Raw genomic sequence first — 23486 nt, 5'->3', positions numbered from 1 at the left:
CCACATATTATGATCTCATGGTACCTCAGTAGACCCTTAGTAAGAAGAGTGGATGGTTTAATTGGTAGACTTACATTGATTTGTTCAGTAGGAAAGGCACCGATTCCTACGCGGGTGGTATAGGCTTTCACCACTCCATACACTTCTCCCACATTCTGTGGTGGGATCCCCAACCCTGTGCACACTCCCCCCACAGTGCAATTAGACGAGGTCACAAAAGGGTAAGTGCCTGGAAGAGACAAGAGATTTCAAGCAGTGACATTTGACATATCCCTATTCTCCTCATGAAATTAAAAGATTCTTGCTCCTTAGAAAGAAAGTTATGGCAAATCTGGACCACACTAAGAAGTAGAGACATCACCTTGCTAACAAAGGTCCACATAGTCAAAGCTATGGTTTTTCCTATTAGTAATGTTTGACTGTGAGATTTGGACTATAAGGAAAGCTGAGCACCAAAAAAATCAATGTTTTAAATTGTGTTACTACAGAAGACTTTTGAAAGTCCACTGGACAGTAAGGAGATCAAATGAAATAAGTTAATTCAAACTATTCATTAGAAAAACAAATAAAATGAAGCTGAAGTTTAAATACTTTGGCACATAATGAGAAGGTGGAAAAGACCTTGATGTTGGGAAGGAGTGAAAGAAAAAGAAAAAGGAGATGGCATATGATGACATGAATAGATAGTTTCAAGGAAGCAGCAAACATGACTTTGGACAGACTTCAGGAGATAGTGGAGATGGAAGGAACTATTATGCTATGGTCCATGGGATCATGAAGAATCAGAAAACTGAACAATTGAATAAAACAACTTAGTAAAAGACAATAAGTAGTAACTATAGTGCATAGTAATATATTAAAAGTGCATTAGATGATTACAAAACTAACTACAATATGAAGTCTGAGTGGTTATAGATAATTAGAACAAATCAAGGAAAGTTTTACAGAGAAAAATGCTGTGGTCTTTAAAATATGAAAAAAGGGTGAGAGAGAGGATATTACAGGCATTTACCTACAATATTTATTTACCAGAACATTAGAGAGATACAAAGAATATGCTCAGTAATTTTTGAGGGGAATTGGAGATTTGCTGAAAGTCAAAAGTGCTAAATCAAAGCCAAATATCATTCAGCCCAATCCTCTTAAATCTGATCCTATGGGGGGAAATGAATGAACATTCCAACTTTTCTTTGGCTAACTCTGTATGAGATCCTCCACTCCCATGAAAACCTTCACATTCATTTCTAGGGTGTCCCCCACCATCACCTCTGAGCTGCAGATCAAATAAAAGGGTTCAACTTCATTCTACTTATCCATGACCTTGTAAAATCAGCATCTCCCTGTCTATGTCTGAATGTGATCTCACCCTGTTTAACAAAACCTTGTCTCTAGCCTGGCACTCTCTAAATTATGCCAGACACTCTGTTAACTAACTGTTCCCTGAATGTCAACCATTACTTTGGTTCTGAGCTGTCTTCACTGTACTCTTAATTTACCGAAGTCAATATCCAGGAGAGCTGCATTGGCACCTTCCACAAGAATCTTCTTTGGGGGTCCATGAAGAGCTTCATAGATAAAATATACTCCATCTCTTACCATGGGTCTGATTCTTTCAGCAAAGACCTGCAGGTATCAGTAGAAATGGAGATGATGAGCAACTGAAGGGAACATTCCCATCCAAAACTCAAAAAAATTTCTTCCAAGAGAAATAATAAAGAAACCCTGATTCTAGTCCTTACTGAGAGGGAGCCATTGGCATATATTTTATCATGTTTACTTCTTATGTTTGCCTTAGGATTGTAAGAAGGGACTTAGAGAGACCACCTAATTCAAAATTCTTATTTTTAGAGAGAAAGAAATAGAGACTAATGGGTTAGAATATTCAAGGTTACAAAAGTAATATTGAGGGGGTGGCTAGGTGGCACAGTGAATAGAGCACCAGCCTTGGAGTCAGGAGTACCTGGGTTCAAATCCAACCTCAGACACTTAATAATTACCTAGCCATGTGACCTTGGGCAAGCCACTTAACCCCATTGACTTGAAAAATCTAAAAAAAAAGTAATATTGAGTAAGAATCTTAATCAGATCTTCTGATACTAAATCCAGCCTATTTTCTCTTAAAAACAATATTGCAATGCTATTTCATGCAAGTCTTTCTATGTTCTTCTAAGATCACTGAGCTCATCATTTCTTATAGCACAATATGTGGTTTTGGTTAAGTATCTTCTGCTTTCTGGACCTCAGTTTCCATTCCCATAAAATGATGAGATTGGATTATACCTGGAGTCCTTAACTCACTTTTTGTGTTAGGGACCACTTTGGCAGTTTTGTTGAAGCCTATGGACCCTTTTACAGAATGTTATTTTAAATGCATAAAATAAGATACATATGATTACAAAGAAAACTAATTATATTGAAAAAGTTATTAAAATATTTTAAAGACAAGTTCATAGGTCCCAGGCTAGGAACCACTGGATTAGGTTTCTTCAAGCTTTGAATTCTATGTCCTATTTTTTTGATACCTTTAAACACCCTAAAAAACAGCATCTGTACCTTGAGTTTTTTGAGCTGTCCTTCTGTATCCACTTCCAAAGTAGGAAACATTGACTGGTACTGATAGGCCAAGTTTTTGAACCTATAAAACAGCAGACAAGTCAGTCTTTTCCTCAGGGCTTGAGAATATATCCAGATATGCTGAGGAGCAACCTAGGATCTCCTCATAATCTGTCTTTCAATAGAGATGCCCAGAGGAGAACTACTCACCCTAAGTGTGGCCATTCTTTCTTTTTTTCTCCTGGCTTAGGGATGTGATCAAGAGCAAATACCTTTCTCCACTTTCTGTCTCCCTTAGAGATAAATAAAAGGTCAAAATTCCTGCCCATACCTTGTAGAAAATTCATCGAAGTCTGAAAGGAGGTCACAGATGCGAAGTCCTGTCCTGGCAGCTTTTGAAGAATATGTTGGTCCAATTCCTTTCTTTGTGGTGCCAATACTGAAACAAAGAGAGTCAGACTCCAGTTAAGATCTGGCAGATCTTTTTAAAACATAACTTAAATATTATATACTGTTTGGGCTGTAATATTGCTTCCTCTCTTCCATCAGAGATGTCTCTTTCCAAGGGAGTAAGTCCTTGCATCACTCTCACCTCTATGGTGCACATTTGGCCAACTAATCCTTACTTTCTGGCATGCTATTCAATATAGAGGGTATATTTTAAAATATTATTTGTCTTTGAACAAGTCACTTCTGCTATTTGAGACTCAGTTTCTCCATCTGTAAAAGAACTATACAAGTTATAATATTCTAGGATTTTATGAAATATATTTCAGAAAACCCAATCAAGGAAATGATTGGATAAACTGAAAATCTATGTCCCAGCTTATCTGGGCATTGTCCTTGGGGAACTTAAAGGTTTGTTAAGGGATGGGGAGAATACATGAACATTTTAAAAACAATATTAAAACAGCATATACCAACTTCCAAATAACCTATAGGAATTGAGAGGAGAGGAGGATGTTTGTGGGTTAGGGAGGTCAGGGAGGAGTCTTCTGAAGGAGTGAGGACTTAAGCTTGATGAATAGATCTATGATTGTAGCCCATAGGGATTTAGTTTAATCTTATTTTATAGATGAGGAAAAATGAAGTGGCTCACCCAAAGTCATATAGCTAGTTGGGATTGGAAGACAGGATGTCTGAGTACAATTCTAATCCTCTTTCCATAATTTCATAGCAGAAGGATGCTATATGAGCAAAGAGCTAGTAGTCTGCTTGGAGGAGGCATACTGGGATCTTCCCTTCTTGCTCTTTAGACAGGCCCTAGCTTGACTTGGGGCTGTACCAGAATGATCACAGACTATGAGGTCCTTCCAAAAGAAAATGGAGGAAATAGGGGAGGAGATAAGCCTTGCCATAGCCCACCAAAGACTGGGTGGGACAGCATGAAGACAGACGCAGAGGAAAGTGACAAAAAAGGATTTGGGGGTAGGGACAAGAGTCAGTGTAAATTTGGTCATGAAGCAGTCTCAGAAGAAAGGGGAGCAATTTGTCCAGAAGGAGGACAAGGAGATGAGAAGATGATCAGGTAGAGAAGTAGGGTGTAAAGGGGAGGGTACCTTGTGAGAATTGTAGGTAGTTTGTGAATCAGAGCCAATTATTATCTTTGGATTGACTGGGAAAAACTTTATGTGAAGAAAAGTTCTTTGTTAGGGATTGCAACTGGATCTATGGTTTCATTGTTATGGGAAATCTCCCAGTAAACCTCTGCTACTTCTTCCAATGAAGGTTTTATCTATACTATCAAAATTTGGAAGAATGAGTTAGCTAACACAACAGTAAGTAACAGAAATGATTTTGTAGGCTACCAAAAGACTTTCTGGCTGACTAATAGTGAGTTGGGTATTGTAGAATGGAACAATGAACTGCAGAGAACTCAGATAGGAAAATCCTAGGGGTTATAGATGCTCATTCTTGGGAGGCTGCTAGATCTGGCTACCCACAGGAATCAAGATAAGCCCATAATAGGACTAGGCAACTTCAGTTAAGGTTCCATGAAATGACTTACAGATGCCATAGTGGATAGAGCACTAGATCTGGAAGCAGGAAGACTCAAGTTCAAATCCAGCCTCAAACACCTACTAGCTGTGTGATCCTAGACAAGTCACTTCACCCTCTTTGCCTCTGTTTCCCCATCTGGAAAATGAGCTGGAGAAGGAAATGGCAGACTACTCCAGTATCTTTGCCAAGAAAATCCCAAAAGGGGTCATTTGTTTGTGGTCCCATGGCCAGTATGTGTCCGAGGTGGGATGTGATCCCATTCTGAGGCCAGCTCTGACATCCCACATGACCTTGCATATGTATCATAGGAACATAGATTTAGAGCTTCAAAAGACCTTCTCCTTATTAAAAAGAGGGAACTGAGGCCAAGAAAGGGAAAGCAACTTCCCTAAAATCAGCAAATAAACACCAGTAAAAAAAAGTAAACAACTAAAATCCAAGGAGTCAAGTAGACTCAAGGGCTTAGGAAAAGTCAGAGAATTTGGGGTTTGTATACAAAGAACAGGGATTTTTAATAAGGAGAAGAAGCCTGGAATAGTGGAAAGAACAGTAGACTTGCCATCAAAAGATCTGACATTACTACTCTGTAACATCAGTCAAGGTTTATCAATTTTCTGGTCTCTAAAATGAGGGGATTGAATGATGTCTAATGTCCCAAATTTGTATAAAATTATCTCCTGGGATTTGGTGACAGGCCTCTTTTGAGACTAAGGAAGGTGCAAAAGGAGAAAATACTTGATCAGAAAGTGAGAGTCCCTGGTCTGGTTCTAAGAGTAGGGGCAAAAGCCTCAAGAAGACCCAGAGTCAAGTCCTTTACAGAGCATCATCATCTTTCACTTTTCCATTGATCTGGGTTTGTCCTTCATTGGGTGGACTAGGCTGCTTGTGTGATAGAATGGGAAGGACGTAGGAGAGGATTCTCTCTCTTCCCTCCTAAGCTCTCTTGTATTGTTGATGAGCAGTCATTTCAGTCCTGTTTGACTCCTAAAAGGAGAGAAAGACTGCAAAAAAGTTGTTATATAGAGGAGATGGTGACCTCAATCATGTCCTAATCCCCAGTTTACTACATTAGGAATTTTGGCTGGACTGATTGCATGAATAGCTTTCTCTAGAGTCTCCTCCCCTTTCTCTTCTCCAAAGGAGACTGATTCCTGCCAGGAGGAGAAGCAAGAGGTTGAGATCAGATGTTCCTGCTCTGCTCTCTTCAAAGAGAGGGATGACTGAGCTAGAATAACTATCTGCTCTCTTAAATGTTGATAGTGTAGGAGAAATCCTAAATGGGGAAGATATAGATTCAAGCTATAGAACCAATGCTAAATGCCACAAAAAAGCAATGTAATAAAGAGCAAATAAACCCATTTATCCCAGGCAATCGGAAAACAGAAATCAGAGAAAGTATCCATAGGAGAATAGATACTGGACAATGCACTGAGTCAATGATGCCTTCCATTGGGAGTAAGATAACAGCTCAACCAAGAGAGGGTCTCAGATCTCACCCATGAGAAAACAGTCTCTAGATTAGCAATTTAAGAATAGGGATTTGATTGAGATCATTTGATTTCTTCCCAAAAAAACTTTCTCTCCTTTCAGGGACCTGAAGAGAGAGTCTAGAATCAGGTGTGTTCTCTTTTGAAGCTGGAAGCCAGAAGACCACACTCTCCCCTCTCTCAAGCTTTCACCAACTCTACCCCTCTTAAAAGCACGGAGCATTGAGTGATTACTCTCCACCATTTGAAAGCCTCATGAGCCAGTCATTAAAAGAAATGAAGCCTGTTTTTCATGTGAATTGTCAGATATAGTCATTTTCACACATACACACAATTTGATATTTAATATTTAGAGGGAAGAAAATTGATAATAGAGGAATTTCCTAAACATAAATTAGTCATAAGGGAAGAAGAAAAGGGAAAGGAACAATTTATATTGTGTCTAAGTGCTGACCACTATACTAATCCCTTTTTTAAAACAAATAAATTTCTTTTGATCCTTACAATAATCCTTTGAGTTGAGTGTTATTATTATCCCCATTTACAGATGAGGAAAATGAGGCAAACAAGGTTAAGTGACTTGCCCAGGATGTCGAGGATATTAAGGGTCTGAGATGAGATTTGAACTCAGAGATGCTTCCTGAGCCCAAAGCCTAGCAGTCTCTGTACCATGGTGCCACCTATTGTACCAGCTCCTAATTGTTTTCTTTGACTTAGCTTCTTCTTCCTTCAATCCATCCTGAACACACTACCTGAGTAATTTTGTTAATGTGCATTTGTAATTACCACTCTAAAGCCCTCAGTAGCTTCCCATTGCCTACCAAAGTACATAAACTTTCTAACCCTATTGTTCTTCCATTAATAAATGCTTAGTTGGCTGAAGTTTACCCTGGAACATCCCTCCCCCTCCAAGTAAAAAGGGTCACTCCCTTTTCACTTTCCAGGACCTCACTCTCTTTTGTACCATAGATATTAATATTCTTCTCATTGTCCTTCCCTTTACACCTAAATGTTTTGAAAGCAGGCCCTGAGTTGTATAATAAATTAATAATAATAATAATAATAATAAATAGCAGCATTTATAGAGGATTTTAAGATTTACAAAGTATTTTGTGAACCTTAAAAATACAGGATTAAGATAAAATGACAGAAAATATAGGATAGACATGAAGTTTTATTCTCTAGAATTTACCATGAAACCTATAGGTGAAGGCCATCAATCCAAAATGACCATTTAGAGCTGAGGGAGACCTGGATATTTATATTTGATCAAGGATATACAAAGCATTAAACTAAATATTAGCAAAACAAAGAAAGGCAGAAAAATAACCTGCTGTCAAGCAACTCATCTTCTTGTGGATTCTTATAAGACTAGGACCTCTTTCTATTAAGTTGCACAAAATCTCATCAAAGAGTACCATTCTTTTTTTTTGCAAGGTAATGGGGTTAAGACAAACACCCAAGGTCACACAGCTAGATAATTATTAAGTATGAGATTGCATTTGAACTCAGGCCCTCTTGACTCCAGGGTTGGTGCTCTATCCACTGTGCCACCTAGTTGCCCCAAAGAGTATCATTCTCTACAATATTCTTATACAATGTCTAAGGGAGGACACATTCTCTCCTGGATTAAAGTATAAGAGGGCAGAACAAATACCCTATTGAAGTCTAAAGGAGGACACATATCATTCCTCACAGTAGTTAAGAAATCAATCTTTGATTGGGAATATAGTTTTGAAAAAACTTATTATACTTTGGCAGTTTTTTAAAAATATAATGTGATTTTATCCTTCCAAAAATCCTAGGTGGTATTAACAAAACTAAACAAAAAACCCAAAAAACACCTTCTGTTTGCTAGGCATTATTTTAAATGCTTTATAAATTTTTTCCCCCATTTGATTCTTACAACTCTCTGAGGTGGGTATTTTTTATTATTCCCACTTTATAAACTGAGACAGATAGAGATTAAATGACCTCTCCAAGGTCATACAAATACTAAGTGCTAGAGGCAATTTTAAATTCAGTTTTGTCCCAGTACCACGTAGCTACTTCTTATCTATTTTTGTATCCCTTGTAACAAATAAGAAGCCCTTGGTACATAGTAGTTACTTATTGAGTTGTTGAACCAAAAATCATCATGATTTCATGAACACCAGATGGAAATTACCGACCTGTAAAATTTAAGCAAAAATCCTGCCTAGGAATTAATGACTTCGAGAATACAGTGTAGGCCTTACTGTGATTCATAGTTTGGATAGAAAGGAACTCTACATTGAACTGAAGACTTGGGTCACATCATCCAACTTTATGCTCCAGCTATGGATTAGAGACTGAGTCAGGATTTGACTCAGGATTAGATTACTGAGAATTGGAAGGGATAGAGTTCAGGAGAAGTGAGTTCTTTGAGAGCAGGGTCTTTTTTCTGCCTTTCTTTGTTTCATTAGTACATAGCATAATGCTTAGCAAATAGTAGGTGCTTAATAATTGTTTGCCAACTGATTGAAGAGACCTTACAGGTCACTGAATTGCCTCCCCTGCCCCATCTTACAGATGGGAAAACTGGAGCCACCTAGAGATCTTAAAGAACTCCCAGCATTTCAAAGCTAGTAGGTTGAGGGAGGATTCAAACCTAGGTCTTCCCAACTCCAAGTCCAGCTCTCTTTCCACCACACTGAGCCATCTTGCCCCAAATGCACCAAACTTGCAGACTGAAGAATCACTAACAGAAGGAAGGTGTTGAGATATAATTACTTTTTCCCCTCTTGAGCTTGACGTTGCATTTCCTGAAGTCCATCGACTGCTTGGTGAAAATCAAACACTGGAAAAGATAAGCAGTTAAAAGATGGAGCATCAGTGTCAGCCTTAGAAAAGGAATGGTAAAAGTTTGGAAATGGGAGATCTTTTTGTAGAGCAGGAGCATTTTTTTTGAGGGAGAAGGGAGTATCAGGAATCTGAATTTTTGTTCTGGCTCTATTGTTCCCTTTCTATGTGACTTTAAACAAGTCATTTGACCTTTCTGGGTTTCAATTTCTTCCCCTGTTATCCTTGCCTGGATGACCTCTTGGGTTGTTGGAAGAATCTTATGAAATAGTGCATGGTTAAAGAGATGGAAACAATAAAATATTCTATATATGTAAGGGAAAATGGGCAGGATAAAACTCTTCCCTACAAGAAAAGGATGGCAACATTGCTTTTTGAGTAGAAGCAGCCAATTATGGGTCTGACGGATTAGGGCTTTTTTTCTTTGGCTAATAAATTAAGAGTCACAACTGAGTATATTCCCTTTAAGGAGGAATGATATCCCATGGGACCAGGAAAGGAACTACTTGCCCTTTTTTGTAATTCATTTGACTTTCAGGGCAGTGTGGTCTAGTGGAAAGAGCACAGGGCACTATTATTTCTGGCTTCATGTTAGCTAATGTGAATTTTGGCAAATCAGTTCCCAGAGTCTCAGAACTTCTCACTGTAAAATAGAGATGATTCTTGTAAGGGTATTGTGAGGAAATTTAAACCCTAAAGTCTAATAGAGATAGGAAAGAACTTTTTCCTATTTGTTTGGCGGGGCTCTCTGGAAAGGTAGGGATACTCACCAATGTGGGCTCTGTCTGAAATGATGAGTCTTTTTTCCCAGTCTTTCAGACCTGCCAAAGACAGAATCCCATAGCTCAGAATTTGTCATGCCTTAATTATGGAGAAAGAATAGAGGGAAATGACTTTTCCCCCCTAGATCTCTCTGCTCTTTCTAACTCTTCTAGTAGTGTGTGCACCTTTAAGTAGATGGTCTAAAACATCACTGATAAATTATTTCAGTGCTGGCATATCCTGTCACTTTGTCATGTAATCATGACTTCAATCTATATTGAACCTATATCAATGGTTCTCAAGCTTTTGGAGTTCAAGACCCCTTTAATACTTTTAAAAATTATTGATGTTCCCAAAGAATTTTTGTTTATGTAGAGTATATTTATCAAGATTTACTCTGTTATCAAGCAAAACTGTTTAAAAATATAAAATATTTATTAATTCATTAACAATAACAATATGTGGTATATGATTATATAGAATACTATAGGGATATAAGAAATCATGAACAGGGGCAACTAGGTGGCATAGTGGATAAAGCACCGGCCCTGGAGTCAGGAGTACCTGGGTTCAAATCTGGTCTCAGACACTTAATAATTGCCTAGCTGTGTGGCCTTGGACAAGCCACTTAACCCCATTGCCTTACAAAAAAAAAAAAGAAATCATGAACAGAAAGAATTTTAGAAAAACCTAGACAAGTTTACATGAACTGATGCAAAGTGAAGTAAACAGAACTAAAAGAGCATTATACACAGTAATAACAACATCATACAATGATCAACTATGAATGAGCAATTCTCAGCAATACAATCCAAAACAATTCCAAAGAAGTCAAGATAAAAAATTCTATCCACCTCCAGAGAAAGAATTGATGAAGTCTAAATGCAGATCAAAGCATACTATTTTTCACTTTCTTTATTTTTTCATGTTTTTTTAAAAACATGCATGATTGCACATTTATAGTTATATAAAATTTCTTTCATTTCAGGGAGAGAAATTGGAACTCAAAATTCTGAAAAATGAATGTTATTGTTTTTTACATGTAATTATGAAAGCATTAAAAATAACAACACTAAGCTCAATACAATTGAACACAAATGATGTATTTTTTATAAAAATAGCTATATTTTCCAAAACCAAAAAAATTTAGTGAGAAGAGTGGATCATTTTACATATCTCTGCAAATCTTTCTAATGTCTGGCTTGAGAAAAGTCAGCTACATTTTCATATTTGATCCTGCATCCAATTTGTTGTAATGTGTTATTTTGGTTGAAACATAACAAAGAAAGTACAGACTCATACAAAAATATAGTTGGAAAAAGGAGGAGTATTTTAATTACCCAGTAATATTATTAAGAAAATAATTTTGACTTTATAGACCCCTATAGGGCCTCGGGGACTCCTAGGAGTCATAGATCACATTTTGATAACTGCTGGTCTATACTCAGAACTGGACTTAGCTTTCAATATGAGGATGACATAGAATCATATATTCATAGAGTAAGAAGATGAGAAGATAGGAAGGGACCAGTTAATAAAGGACTTTATATTTGATCCTGGAAATAACAGGAAGCCCCTGGTGCTTATTGAGGGAAGGTGACATGGTCAGACATATTTTAGCAAAATCACTTTGTCAAGTGAGTGAAGAATGGATTGTGGAATGGAGAGGCTTGCAACAGGGAGACCAATTTGAAAACTATTCCAATAGTCCAGGTGAAAAGTAGTGAGAGATTGCATGAGTGTGGTGATAATGTGAATAGAGAGAAAGGAACACGTATGAGAGATGTGAAGGTAAAAATCAAAAGATTTGACAACAGAGTAGATACACGAATGAATAAGAATGAGAAGCTGAGGATGAGACCAAGGTTGTGAACTTAGGTGATTAAGTAGATAGTAGTGTCTTTGACAGTAATAATAAATTTGGGAAGAAGGGGGGTGGTAGAGTTGGAGAAAAAGATAATATGTTCATTTTTGAATATGTTGAGTTTGTGATGATTATGAAGTATCCAGTATGAGATATCCAAAAAAAGCTCAGCAAAGAGACTAAGGCTGGATATATAGGGCTTTCTAGAGATAATAACTGAATTAAATCACCATGTAAGATAGTAAAGAAGGGAGAAAAGAAGAGGTCCTTGAACAGAACCTTGGTGGATACCCACATTTAGTGGGTATGACATAAGATTAAGCTCTAGTTTAGGAAAGGTTAGGTATGTGGGAGGAAAAATGATATAATACAAACAGGTTTGGGGGTTTGGCAAGGTGTGATCAGTGATAGGTAAAGGATTACTGAATAAAGGATAGTATAGAGTTGAATTGATTTGCCAAGGGGTCAAGATGTCATTTCATTAGATTTCATTATTCTAGCTTATCAATATCTTTTTTTGGATAGCAACTTTGCCAACAAATCTGTGATCATATGTCTTCACTTGGTTTTTAAATCAAAATACCCCACCTTATCTCATAGGTTTGTTGTATAATTATAAACTTGTGGAAACACTGAGTTTCTAGTATCTTGCTGATCTGAACCATTGTGTTCCATATAAGTTTTATACTTGGGACTTATTCTACAAGATCACAGCAAATCTGATAATCCATGTGATCATTTGGGGAATCAAGTAAAAACACCCCTTTTTGCCATAATTAAGCAGAGACTACAGCTACTGAATTAGTCTTGTCAAAATCCTCAGGGATTTGAAAAGAACTAATTCAGAAAGGAGAGGAGTTGAAAAGCACTCTCCATGAAATACTTTCTCAGGATCTAATGCAGTAGAAAGAGTGGCTATGGTAAAGGAAGCAAAAATATGCCAGACTTACCTTTCTTCTCATTTTTTTCTGCTTCTTCAAATAAGCCAGGTAAGTGGATGACCACACCATTGCCTGAGAGACACAGATGGAGAGAGTTTTATTACTTAAATATGGGAACTAAGAAAATACACATTTTAATAGTTTATTAATTTAAAAAATTGGGGTTAAACAGATGTAGTCACTGACATATCTACTCAACCTGACTCTCTTTCTTTACATTTTCTTGCAGCACATTATCTGAGTCTTTCTACACCCTATAACACTCTTTTTGCATCATATGTTTTTGTTTACATGTTATATCCCCATATTGCACTGTAATAATAATAATTCCATTTCTATAGCATAACAACACTGGGAAATAGATAATGAAGTACTAATAATACCTAGCATTTAAGATTTTCAAAGTGATTACAATTATTATCCCATTTGATCTTCACAACAATCCTAGGTGATAGATGCACTTTTTGTCCTTATTTTACAGATGAGGAAACTGAGGCAGAGAGTGATTCAATGACTTATCTAGGATCATACAGACAGTGTCTAAGGACAGATTTTAGCTCAAGTCTTCCAATCCCCAGCATTCTTATCTACTGTGCAGTCTAGTTCTCTTTCCCCACCATTTTATACAAGAGAACAATGAAGATAAGATAAAAAGAAAAAAGTAAATATTGGAAGTAGCATTTGAACCTGGACTCAAGAAACAAGGCACATTCTACTGCACCATGCTGCCCTCCTTAAGCCCACAGACTGATGGTGCTTTCATTTTTATCTTCTTGGGACCTATCACAGGCTATTTACATAGGAGGCTTTGATAAATGTTCATGCTTTTATATTTTAAGAATCTGCAATTTTCATTTGGCATGGTTACTTTTGGCCTTGATGCCAACAGAAATCTCCATGCCTTTGTGGATGATCTTTGTGAATATCTGTGTAGTTTTCAGCCAGTCTAGGTTCCCCACTGGACCTATAATTCAAGACTTTCTGTCTGGATCTTAGAATCTTCCAGAACTTGCTCTCTATCAATCTGCCAAAAACTATTAAGCATCTTCTCTGTGCCAAGTCCTGCAGAATACAGAGACAAAAGTGAAACAGGACCTCAGATTTTATACCATCATGGGAAACTCTCTCTACAAATTAATATAATTTGAACAAATAAAAAATAACAAAAGACATTGTTGAGAGAGAAGACATTAGTAATATGAGGAATGTAGAACAACTTCTATACTTGATGTGGAAGATGGTTGGAGACTTAAAGAAAAAAAGAACTCTAGGCAGAGTGGATGACACAGAGACTGGAGATGGAGAGAAAAGAAAAAAGTTTGGAAAGATTGTAGACTGTGGAAAGGAGAATAAAATATTTATTCTGATTATGACTCCGCATTGGCTGTGGTGGATCACTCAGAGCCCCCAGGTAGAAACAATTTCCAAGATCATCAGAAATAGTTCAGGAAGACAAAGAAAATCCCCCTATAAGGAGGCAACAACCAAAGTCCTAAAACTTTTAAACTTTTCTTACTGTTGTGCCCATAACTGAGTCCCAGATCAATCCAAACTATCACAAGTCCTCACCTTAGCTCCCTTGACCATTGTAGTCCTGATTGGTGGTGTGAGTATGGGGGTCCTCACCAGTTCTACCCATACGATGACCTAATAAGGTAGGAAAAGTAGGTTGGGGTTGAATTGTAAAGGGTTTTAAAGATCAGATAGAAGAGTTTATATTTTATTCTAGAGACTATAGGAGCCACTGGAGTTTACTGAACTAGGCATGCAACCTGGTCAGAAATGCATTTTATAGGACAGCCACTTTGCCAACTGTATAGAAGACAGATTATAGACAGAAGACAGATAGTAGAGTGAGACTTAAGGTAACAAGAATCAATTAGGAGACCACTGTAATAGTACAGATGATAAGTGATGAAGGATTGATCTAGGGTTGAGGGATGTGTGAGTGGAGAGAAAGGGTCAGATGCCATGGGAGAGTATAAATGGCAAGAATTACTAATGTGCAAAATATGGGATGAACAAGAGTGATATTTAGAAGTTAATGTTGATTTCACAAAGTTGGAAAACTTAAAGATTGGTGGTTCTTGACAGAAATAGAGAAGTTCTGAAGAGGAGGGGGTTTAGGAGGAAAGATGAATTTTATTTTGGAAATAATTTGAAATGATTCCAGGACAATTGGAGATGACAATTGGATATTGGAAAGGTCCAATAACCACTTGTTGAGAAAGTACTCAAGAGTGTACTTGGAGCTAGATGTATAATTTTGGGAGTTAAAGACTTGGAGATGATAATTAAATCCATTAAAACTGATGACATCAAAGTTTTGAGTTGTAAGAGTTCATCACTCTCATTTTATCTTATTGCTTTTGGCTTTGTTTATTTTACTTTGCATCAATTCATAGTACTCTTCTCATATTCATGATTTATTAGAAGACAATATTCCATTATGTTATATACCAGTTTTTTCAGCTATTCCCCAGCCGATGAACACCTTTTTTTTTTAACCAAATAAATTTTATTTATTTACTGCTTTGGGTAATTAAGCATAGGTTGGAATTTTGGGTTGATTTTTGAGCTCTTAGGGGATATGTCTGATAGGGGATTTCTGGGTCAAAGGTCAAAGGACAGTTTAGTCACTTTTCTTGTATGATTCCATTCACAGTTCTGTCCACAATGTATTAGTGTGCCTACATTCCTACCTTTGCCAATTTTCATAGAGTAGGATGAAACTTCAGAATTCTTTTTTTTTTTAGTTTTTGCAAGGCTATGGGGTTAAGTGACTTGCCCAAGGTCACATAGCTATGTAATTATTATGTGTCTGAGATTGGGTCCTCCTGACTCCAGAACCAGTGCACCACCTAGCTGCCCCTACTGTGCCACCTAGTTGCTCCCAGAATTCTTTTAATTTGTTTATTTTATTTGTTGTGAGTGATTTGATTATCATTAGGTTGCAATTCTTTTTTTGGACAACTGTTCATTTTTCTTTGATCACTTATCTATTAGAGAATATAACAAATATGTTATATATTTGTGTCAATTCACTGTATATCTTTTTTTTTTTGAGTTTTTGCAAGGCAATGGGGTTAAATGGCTTGCCCAAGGCCACACAGCTAGGTAATTATTAAGTGTCTGAGACTGGATTTGAACTCAGGTACTCCTGACACCAGGACCAGTGCTCTATCCACTGCACCACCTAGCCACCCCAATTCACTGTATATCTTGCAAATCAGAGTTTTTCTTGGTGATATTTAATGTAAATGTTTTCCCGGTTGACATATTCTTTTTTTTTTATTAAAAATTTTCCAATCAATCAATGAAATTCTATCTTCTCTTCCTTCTACCTCCTATCCTTCTATTTGGAAAGAAAGGGAATAAAACCCTATCAATCATGTAATCATGCAAAACAAATTTCCACATTAGACATTTCCTTAAGATTTTTCTCAGTTTTATCACCTCTCTTATCAGATGGTTAAGTGGAATGTTTTCTTATGAGTCATCTGAATGCATGACCAATCATTGTTTTGATCAGTTTTTAAACTTTCCAAAGTTGTATGTCCATAAAATATTGTTGTTATGGCATAAATTGTTACTGGTTCTGTTTATTTCACTCCATATGAGTTTATAAAGTCTTCCCAGGTTTCATCCCCTTCATCAGTTCATACAAGTGTAACAATATTTCATTACATTCATATAATTGATTTCTTTAGCCATCACCCAATCAACAGATGCTTCCTCAATTTCCAGTTCTTTGCCACCTCAAAAAGAGCTGCAATGACTTAAAAAAAATATTTAGGTGCTCTTTTGTGTTCTTTGGTCTCTTGAGAGTAAAGGCCTAGGAGTAAGCAGCATGGCTGTTTAAAAAAGTTTAACAACTTTTAGGGCATTGTTCCAAATTATTTTCCAGAATGACTAAAGCAGTTCTAGGAAAAAGTACAGTATTGTTTCCCCACAGTGCCTTAAGTATTTGTCATTTTCCCTTTTTTTTGTTAACTTTACTGATCTGATTGGAGTAAGATAGAACCTTAGAGTTGTTTTAATATGTATTTCTCTAACTATTAGCGACTTAGAGACTTTTTTTCATATGTATGCATTTCTTTCTCTGAAAACTGCCTAGTCATCTCCTTTGATCATTTATCAACTGGAATGGCTCTTATTCTAATAAATTTGACTTAGTACTCTATATATATCTTAGAAATGAGACCTTCATCAGAGAAACTTTCTTCAAAGGTTTTTCTCTACTATATGCTTTTCTTTTAACCTCATCTTCTTGGCTTTGTTTGTGCAAAAACTTTTAAATTTCATGGTAATCAAAATTTCCATTTTATTTTCTGTGATTCTATGTCTTGTTTCTTCATAAACTCTTCCCCTGGCTATGGATCTGATAGGCCATTTCTTCCTGGATCCTCTAATTTATTTATGATGTCACACTTTAAGTCTAAGTCATGTACCCATTTGGAGCTTATTTTGGCATATGGTGTGAACTCTTGATTTAGGTCTAGTTTCTACCACACTGCTTTCCAGTTTTATCAGATAGTAATTTCTTACTCAATAGCTGGGATCTTGGAGTTTATTAAACACTATGTTACTATGCTGATTTATCTTGTATATTTTGTATGTAATCTGTTTTACTGGTTAACCTATTTCTTTTTTATTTATTTGTTTGGTTTTTGCAAGGCAATGGGTTTAAGTGACTTGCCCAAGGTCACACAGTTAGGCAATTATTAAGGGTCTGAGGCTGGATTTGAACTCAGGTCCTCGTGATTCCAGGGCCATTGCTCTATCCACCTAGTTGCCCCTAACCTTTCTATTTCTTACCCAGTTCCAAAGTTTTGATGATTACTGTACTGTGGTATAGCTTGAGAGCTGGTACCTCTAGGTCTCCTTCCTCTCTATGTTTTCCATTATTTCCCTTTAGATTTGAAGAATTCTATTTTCTTTTTCTAATTCTATAAAAGTAATTTTATGATAGTTTGCCTGGTATGATACTGGAAAGTAAATTAATTTAGGTAGGTAATATTGACAGATACTTTTCTAGTTTTCTTTATGTAAGCTTTCATATTTTATGCAATCAGAATTGTTGACGATGTCTTTTATGATTTCTACCTGAGACAATATTGAGATGCCCACATCTCTTCTTACTTGACCTTGTATTTCAGGGTGTAAGTGTGTGTGTGGGGGCATGGAGAAGGCTAAAGGAAGATGTGAATCTAATTATTTATCTGCTTTGTTATAAAATTAGTGATGAAATTTCACAAAGGCTGATACTATGCACTAAGGATATGAATCAGCTCATGAAGATCCTAAGCTTTAGAAAGAAAGATTTATTTTTCTGAGCAAGAGTTTCCAGGGTGCTCTTCTCCACTGAGACAACTCTTGTTTTTCCTGAAAATAGGTAGGTGCCTGGGATTTAAGAAAAACCTGGAAAGAATTATATGAACTGATGCAAAGTGAAGTGAGCAGACCATTTTATAAAGTAGCAGAAAAAGTGTGTGATGATCAACTATGAACAACTTAGCTCTTCTCAGCAATACAATGTTCCAAGACAAATCTAGAGGACTCATGATGGAAAATGCTACCCACCTCTAATAAAAGAGCTGGATATTCAAATATAGATCAAAGCATACTATTTTCACTTTGTTTTTTTAGTGGTTCTTTTCTTTTGACCTGATTCTTCTTTTATAACATGACTAATACATAATACATTATGACTAATACATAATGTTTTATATTATTGCACATTCATAACCTATATCAAATTGCTTACCATCATAGGAAGGGGGTAGTGAGGGAGGGAGGGAGATATTTTGAACTCAGCATTTAAAAAAAAGGAATATCAAAAATTGTCTTTACCTGTATTTGGAAAAGATAAAATACAATTAAAAAAAGGTAAAAGGAAAAAAAGAAGAGGAGAGGGGCAGCTAGGTGGCACAGTGACTAGAACACTGGCCCTGAACTGAGTTCAAATTTGTCCTCAGACACTTAATAATTGCCTGGCTGTGTGACCTTGGGCAAGTCACTTAATCCCATTGCCTTGCCAAAAAAAAAACCCTAAAAAAAAAAAAGAAGAAGAAGAGGTGGTTTGATGTAGTCGAAGGAACACTGAACCAGAAGTCAGAAGATCTGAGTTCAAGTCTTTGTTCTGCCATCAATTCCCTGAGCCATCTCTTTTTCCTTTCATAGCTTTATTTTCCTCTTCTGTACAATGGGGGATGAAAGTAGAACTAGATAACCTCTTTAGTCCTTTCTAGCACTAACATTCTGCTAGATTTCTTAAGTCTCTGAGAAATTTCTCAAGTCTCTCAGAACTTCATTCATCATATCAAGTCTGTAACTACTAAGGTACAAAGCCATGAATGTTCCAATGACACTGGGAAGGGGTTCACATCTCCCCTAGGATGATGATCAGGCTTAAGCTGAGTGATGATGATGAGGGAAATAGATGGAACAGTGGATGGAATAGTAAGCCAGGAGTCAGAAAGACCTGAGTTTAAAACCTACCTCAGAATTGAGAATTGCTAATTCATTCAAGGGAGTATAAAAAGAGAGAGAAACCATTCTGGCATTTGCAACTAGGACTGAACTGTGAGATTCTAAGTCACCTAACTTCTGTCTGCCTGCTTCCATAACAGTAAAATTGTGTAACCTACATATGACCAGAATGTAATAAATGTGGAAGGGATGAGGGAAGTACCTTGCTTAGGACTAGAGTCTAGGCATTTGACTCCTCTTCCAGGTCACCACTTTACCTCACTGCCTTTCTGATGACCTATTGCTGCCCACTCCTTTCCTTGGGACCCAGAGAAGGCAAATACTTTTCTGACGTGTTCTGAAACATAGGAGATTTGTCTCCAGTGGAATTAGGTGTAGATGAGTGATCTGTCAGTCAGAGGGTATAAGTTACATTGGCTTTGGATTTGTCTCAGAAATTAAAGGTCATTCAAATACCAAATGTTCTTTGTAGGAAATAACCGAAATAAGGAACATAAATGGAAAGAATATTGACTCTGGAGTCAGAAGATTGGAGTCCCATCTCTGCTATTTGCTACATGTGTAACTTTAAGCAAGTCATTTTCCCTTTTTTGGGTCTCAGTTTTCTTCTTTGCAAAATGAAATGATTAACTCAGAAGCTCCTTCCAACTCTAATTCTCATAATCCTACGGATATCTAAAGACAGCCTCCTGGGATATTTCCCAGGATGAGAGGCAACAGCAGCTGCAGGGTCAGGACATTCTGCCTCTTGCTAGAAGAGCACAAAGAAGCCTATGTGTACACCTTGATTCCTGGACCATCAGACCCTCTGGATGATTTACCTTACCACTTCCTCAGTCAGCAACAGGTCTGACTAATATAGAGAATCATTGCTTTAGAACTGGAAGAGATCTTAGTCAAGTCTTCTCATTTTATAGATGAGGAAACTAAGGTTGTGACAGATTTGATGATGTCCCCAAAGTCAGATATTTAAGATGGTTAAGCTATAGACCCAGGCACTTTTCACTACCAGCCAGCCATCTGTCAGGTTCACCTCTAGTTGAAGAATTTTATGATGACTCTTGACTGGGAAGGCCTGGAAGATATTTGACTGGGGTGAGGAATCGGAAAAAAGGAAAAAGCTATGCCATGACCTCCTAATATCTATTCCACCTTTAGTTTTATGGTATGTTACTGATGTAAAACCTAAAGTTGTAGAGCAGGAAGAGACCCTAGGGGTCATGCAGTACACCTGCCTCCTTTACAGATGGGCAATTTGAGATCCAGAGAAGGGAAAGAAATGACTTGATCAAAGAAGGGAGCAGTCTGCTAGGGTCAGAGTAGACATAAGGGGACCAATGGGAAAGAACATCTTACTTTGTCCAACTGCACCCATACATCATTCTTTTGATTCATAACAGCTTACTACTCATACTCACCCACCTCCCCTCAACCTTGCTTTGATGTAAATTGATATTTATTCCTGCCTTTCCTTCCTGTATTTATAAGATTAATTTCTGTAAGTGATTAAATCATCTACACTAAACTCTATAGTATTAGATTTAGTTCACTATTTCAATCTGAGGAGAAAATATGGGGGTTTGACACAAGTCCATGTGTCACCTAAGAAGGAGGTATCTGTGTGGAAGATGCTAGGGAACTGTCTTCTCAATTTATAGATGAGGGAATTGAAGCTGACAGAGAGTTGATGACTTGCTTCTGGAAGACAGGAGGACTGGTTCAGGTGGGGACATTCTGAATAGGTTTCTTGGTCTAATATTCTTGAAAACTTCCCATCCTTCTTGGGTTAACTTCTGGAGAAATTTATACCATGGGAACAGAATCATAGAATTTCAGAGTTGGATGTGACCTAAGTGGTCACTTAGACCAACCCATACCCAGTCCACATGTCTACTTCTCATTTCTTGTGTAAATCTTGTTCTGATTCTCCCATAAATCTTCCTTAAGTGGAAGCACTGCAAGCCTTCCTGTAGTAGTAATCAAATTCTGGTTCTGCCACTTATTCTTGGGCAAGTCAGTTCAGCTATCTGAGTCTGTTTCCTTGTCTATAAAATAAGGGGGTTGAACTAGTTCATTTCTGCAGATCCTCCCAGCTCCAATTGCAATAATCTCTGGTCTTCTCAGATAATAATGAATATTGGTTGCATCTTTTTTTGTTTGACATTTTTATCTTTGATTTGGATATTGATTAAATTTGTAGATAACAGAAAGCTGATAGGGATAGCTAATTTGTTTGAATAAAAAAAAATCTGGATTAGATCTCAATAAACCAGAATATTTGGCTTTATTCAATCACATGAAATCTAATTGGGATTAAAAAAAATTTCCTTTCCAAGTACAGTGTGAGATATTTGGATAGGAGTTCATGTCAAAGAGATCTGTCTTCTTAAAAGGTTACAAATTTAAGGGATCAACAGCACTACCCCCTTTCCCCTTAAAAAAAAAAAGCTAATTTAGTCTTGAGCTCATTAAAGTAGAGATGAAAGTGATCATCCTATTATGCTCTGTGCTGATCTTATACCTGGAGCATTGTGTTCAGTTCTGGGCACCATATTTAAGGAAGGACATTGATAAGTTAGAAAGTGTTCAGAGAAGAGAGATCTATTTGTTTTTTTTTTTGTTTTTTGTTTTTTAGATTTTTCAAGGCAGTGGGCTTGCCCAAGGCCACCCAGCTAGGTAATTATTAAGTGTCTGAGGTCAGATTTGAACTCAGGTACTCTTGACTCCAAGGCTGGTGCTCTATCCACTGTGCCACCTAGCTGTCCCAGAGAGAAGAGAGATCTGGATGATAACAGACTCTAAAGATTGATTGAACTATATGAGGATTAAAGAAAGTGGAGATGGTTGGTCTAGAGAAGGGAAGGAGATTTTTGATAGTCTCAGAAATACCTCTAATTTCTTTTTCTGTGTTCCTTTCTATTTACATAGGTGCAAGGTGATAGAGTGTGGCAATGATTGGAGAAGATGACATTTCTAAAAAGTCCCCAGTTTTAAGAGAATGGTACTGATTGGAGGGCAGAAATTAATTTTCTCAGAGTACAGATCACCTGGAGGTTGGCACCAACTGGTGAGGAGAAAGAAGATTTCTAGTCTTAAGAAGGATCCAAAGTGGAGATAGGAGAAAACAATGGTGGAATCCAAGAAAACCAGAGAGGTGGCAGCTCTAGCTAGTAGGTCACCATTAGAGAATGAATGAGATAAGCAGAGTAGGGAGAGAAGACTGGAAGGACTTGATGAGAAATGAAGAGATGCAGAAACTGCCCTCACTGGAGTCTTCAGATCATTTCAGCTGTAGAGATTATGGACTTGACTAGATTGTGTTTTTGGAGTACATTGAGATAGAGATAGGGAAAGAATCAGGAGAAGAGAAATTAGACTGGAGTCACTGGGAATATGGGAATTAGTGGTTTGCTTTTCATTTCTGTCCTGAGCAAATGTGCATATTTTCAAACTTAGTTGTGGCCTTGCTTTCCAGTAATCACAAGTCTAACAGCTTGGACATAAGTAATCATGTCAGATGTTCCCAGAGACTTCTGGGTAGGAGCAAAGGAGTTATTAGTTAATGAGAAGTCTCCAAGAAAGAATCCTGGGTCTATGTGAGCCATCTTCGATCCCAGGCTCCACAGATATTTGATGTAGAAGGACTGAAATTATTCTACTTAGTCCCAGAGGGACAAATTTGGGAGGCAGATTTAGGGGGAAGTTTCTTAACAATGAGAGCTGTCCTAAAGCAGAGGGCATGACCTCAAGAGAACAGTGCATTTTCCATGACTGAAAGTCTTTAGATGAAGAATAATAACAATAATAATGGTGATAATAATAACATTTCTATTTCAATAAAGGCTTTAAGGCTTGCAAAATATTTTATACATGCTAACTCAATTGAGTGAAGACTGCACTCTCACCTGTTGGTTATGTGGAAGGGGGAATTCTTGGTTCAATACAGATTGGAATAGATGACCTCTGAGGTTCCTTCCAATTGTGAAATTCCAACTGAGAGGGAGAGGGACTTGACCAAGGTGACTTAGCTAGGAAGTGGCGAATGTCTACATCATAAAGACAAAGACCTTTGAAAGACTTAAGTACTTTGAGCATTCAATGAGCAACGACTCCAGAAGACCTATGATCCCATGATTTCTCTGATTTCTCTCTCTCTCCCTCTCTCTGTCTCTCTCTCTCTCTCTCTCTGTCTCTCTCTGTGTGACATGGATAAAGGAGAATTTTGTTTTACTTGATTATACCTGTTATTTCAGTCATGTCAGACTATGATTCCATTTGGGTTTTTTCTTGGCAAAGATACTGTAATGGTTTTTGCCATTTCCTTCTCTAGTTCATTTTGCAAATGAAGACATGGAGGCAAAGAAGGTAAAGTGACTTGCACAGGGTCCTACAACTAGTGTCTGGGGTCAAATTTGAACTCATGAAGATGAATCTTCCTAGTTTCAAGTCCAGTGCCCTGTCCACCGTGCCACCCAGCAGTCCACAAAAAAGGTCTGAGCTGGAAGGCACTGAATATCTGTTACACAGTCCTGTCCTCCTCCCCTCCCCCACCCCACCAAATACCCT

General features: G+C 37.3%; 1 protein-coding gene across 1 annotated transcript in view; it reads right to left on the bottom strand.

Moving 5' to 3' along the window:
- ADSS1 (adenylosuccinate synthase 1) overlaps positions 1 to 23486 on the bottom strand; it is a 71354-nt gene that overhangs the window by 16435 nt on the left and 31433 nt on the right. Inside the window, exons 3-9 of the mRNA XM_074213232.1 lie at positions 12438 to 12500; positions 9632 to 9682; positions 8793 to 8859; positions 2885 to 2992; positions 2554 to 2635; positions 1497 to 1623; positions 75 to 229 (exon numbers count right to left, since the gene is read on the bottom strand). Of these exons, the coding sequence (XP_074069333.1) occupies positions 75 to 229; positions 1497 to 1623; positions 2554 to 2635; positions 2885 to 2992; positions 8793 to 8859; positions 9632 to 9682; positions 12438 to 12500 (653 nt within the window). The remainder of the gene's footprint in view (positions 1 to 74; positions 230 to 1496; positions 1624 to 2553; positions 2636 to 2884; positions 2993 to 8792; positions 8860 to 9631; positions 9683 to 12437; positions 12501 to 23486) is intronic.

The sequence above is a fragment of the Macrotis lagotis genome, chromosome 1 (assembly GCF_037893015.1).
Source record: "Macrotis lagotis isolate mMagLag1 chromosome 1, bilby.v1.9.chrom.fasta, whole genome shotgun sequence".
Taxonomy (NCBI): domain Eukaryota; kingdom Metazoa; phylum Chordata; class Mammalia; order Peramelemorphia; family Peramelidae; genus Macrotis; species Macrotis lagotis.
Note: the sequence above shows the minus strand (reverse complement) of the source record. Positions and strands in the feature narration are given on the sequence as shown.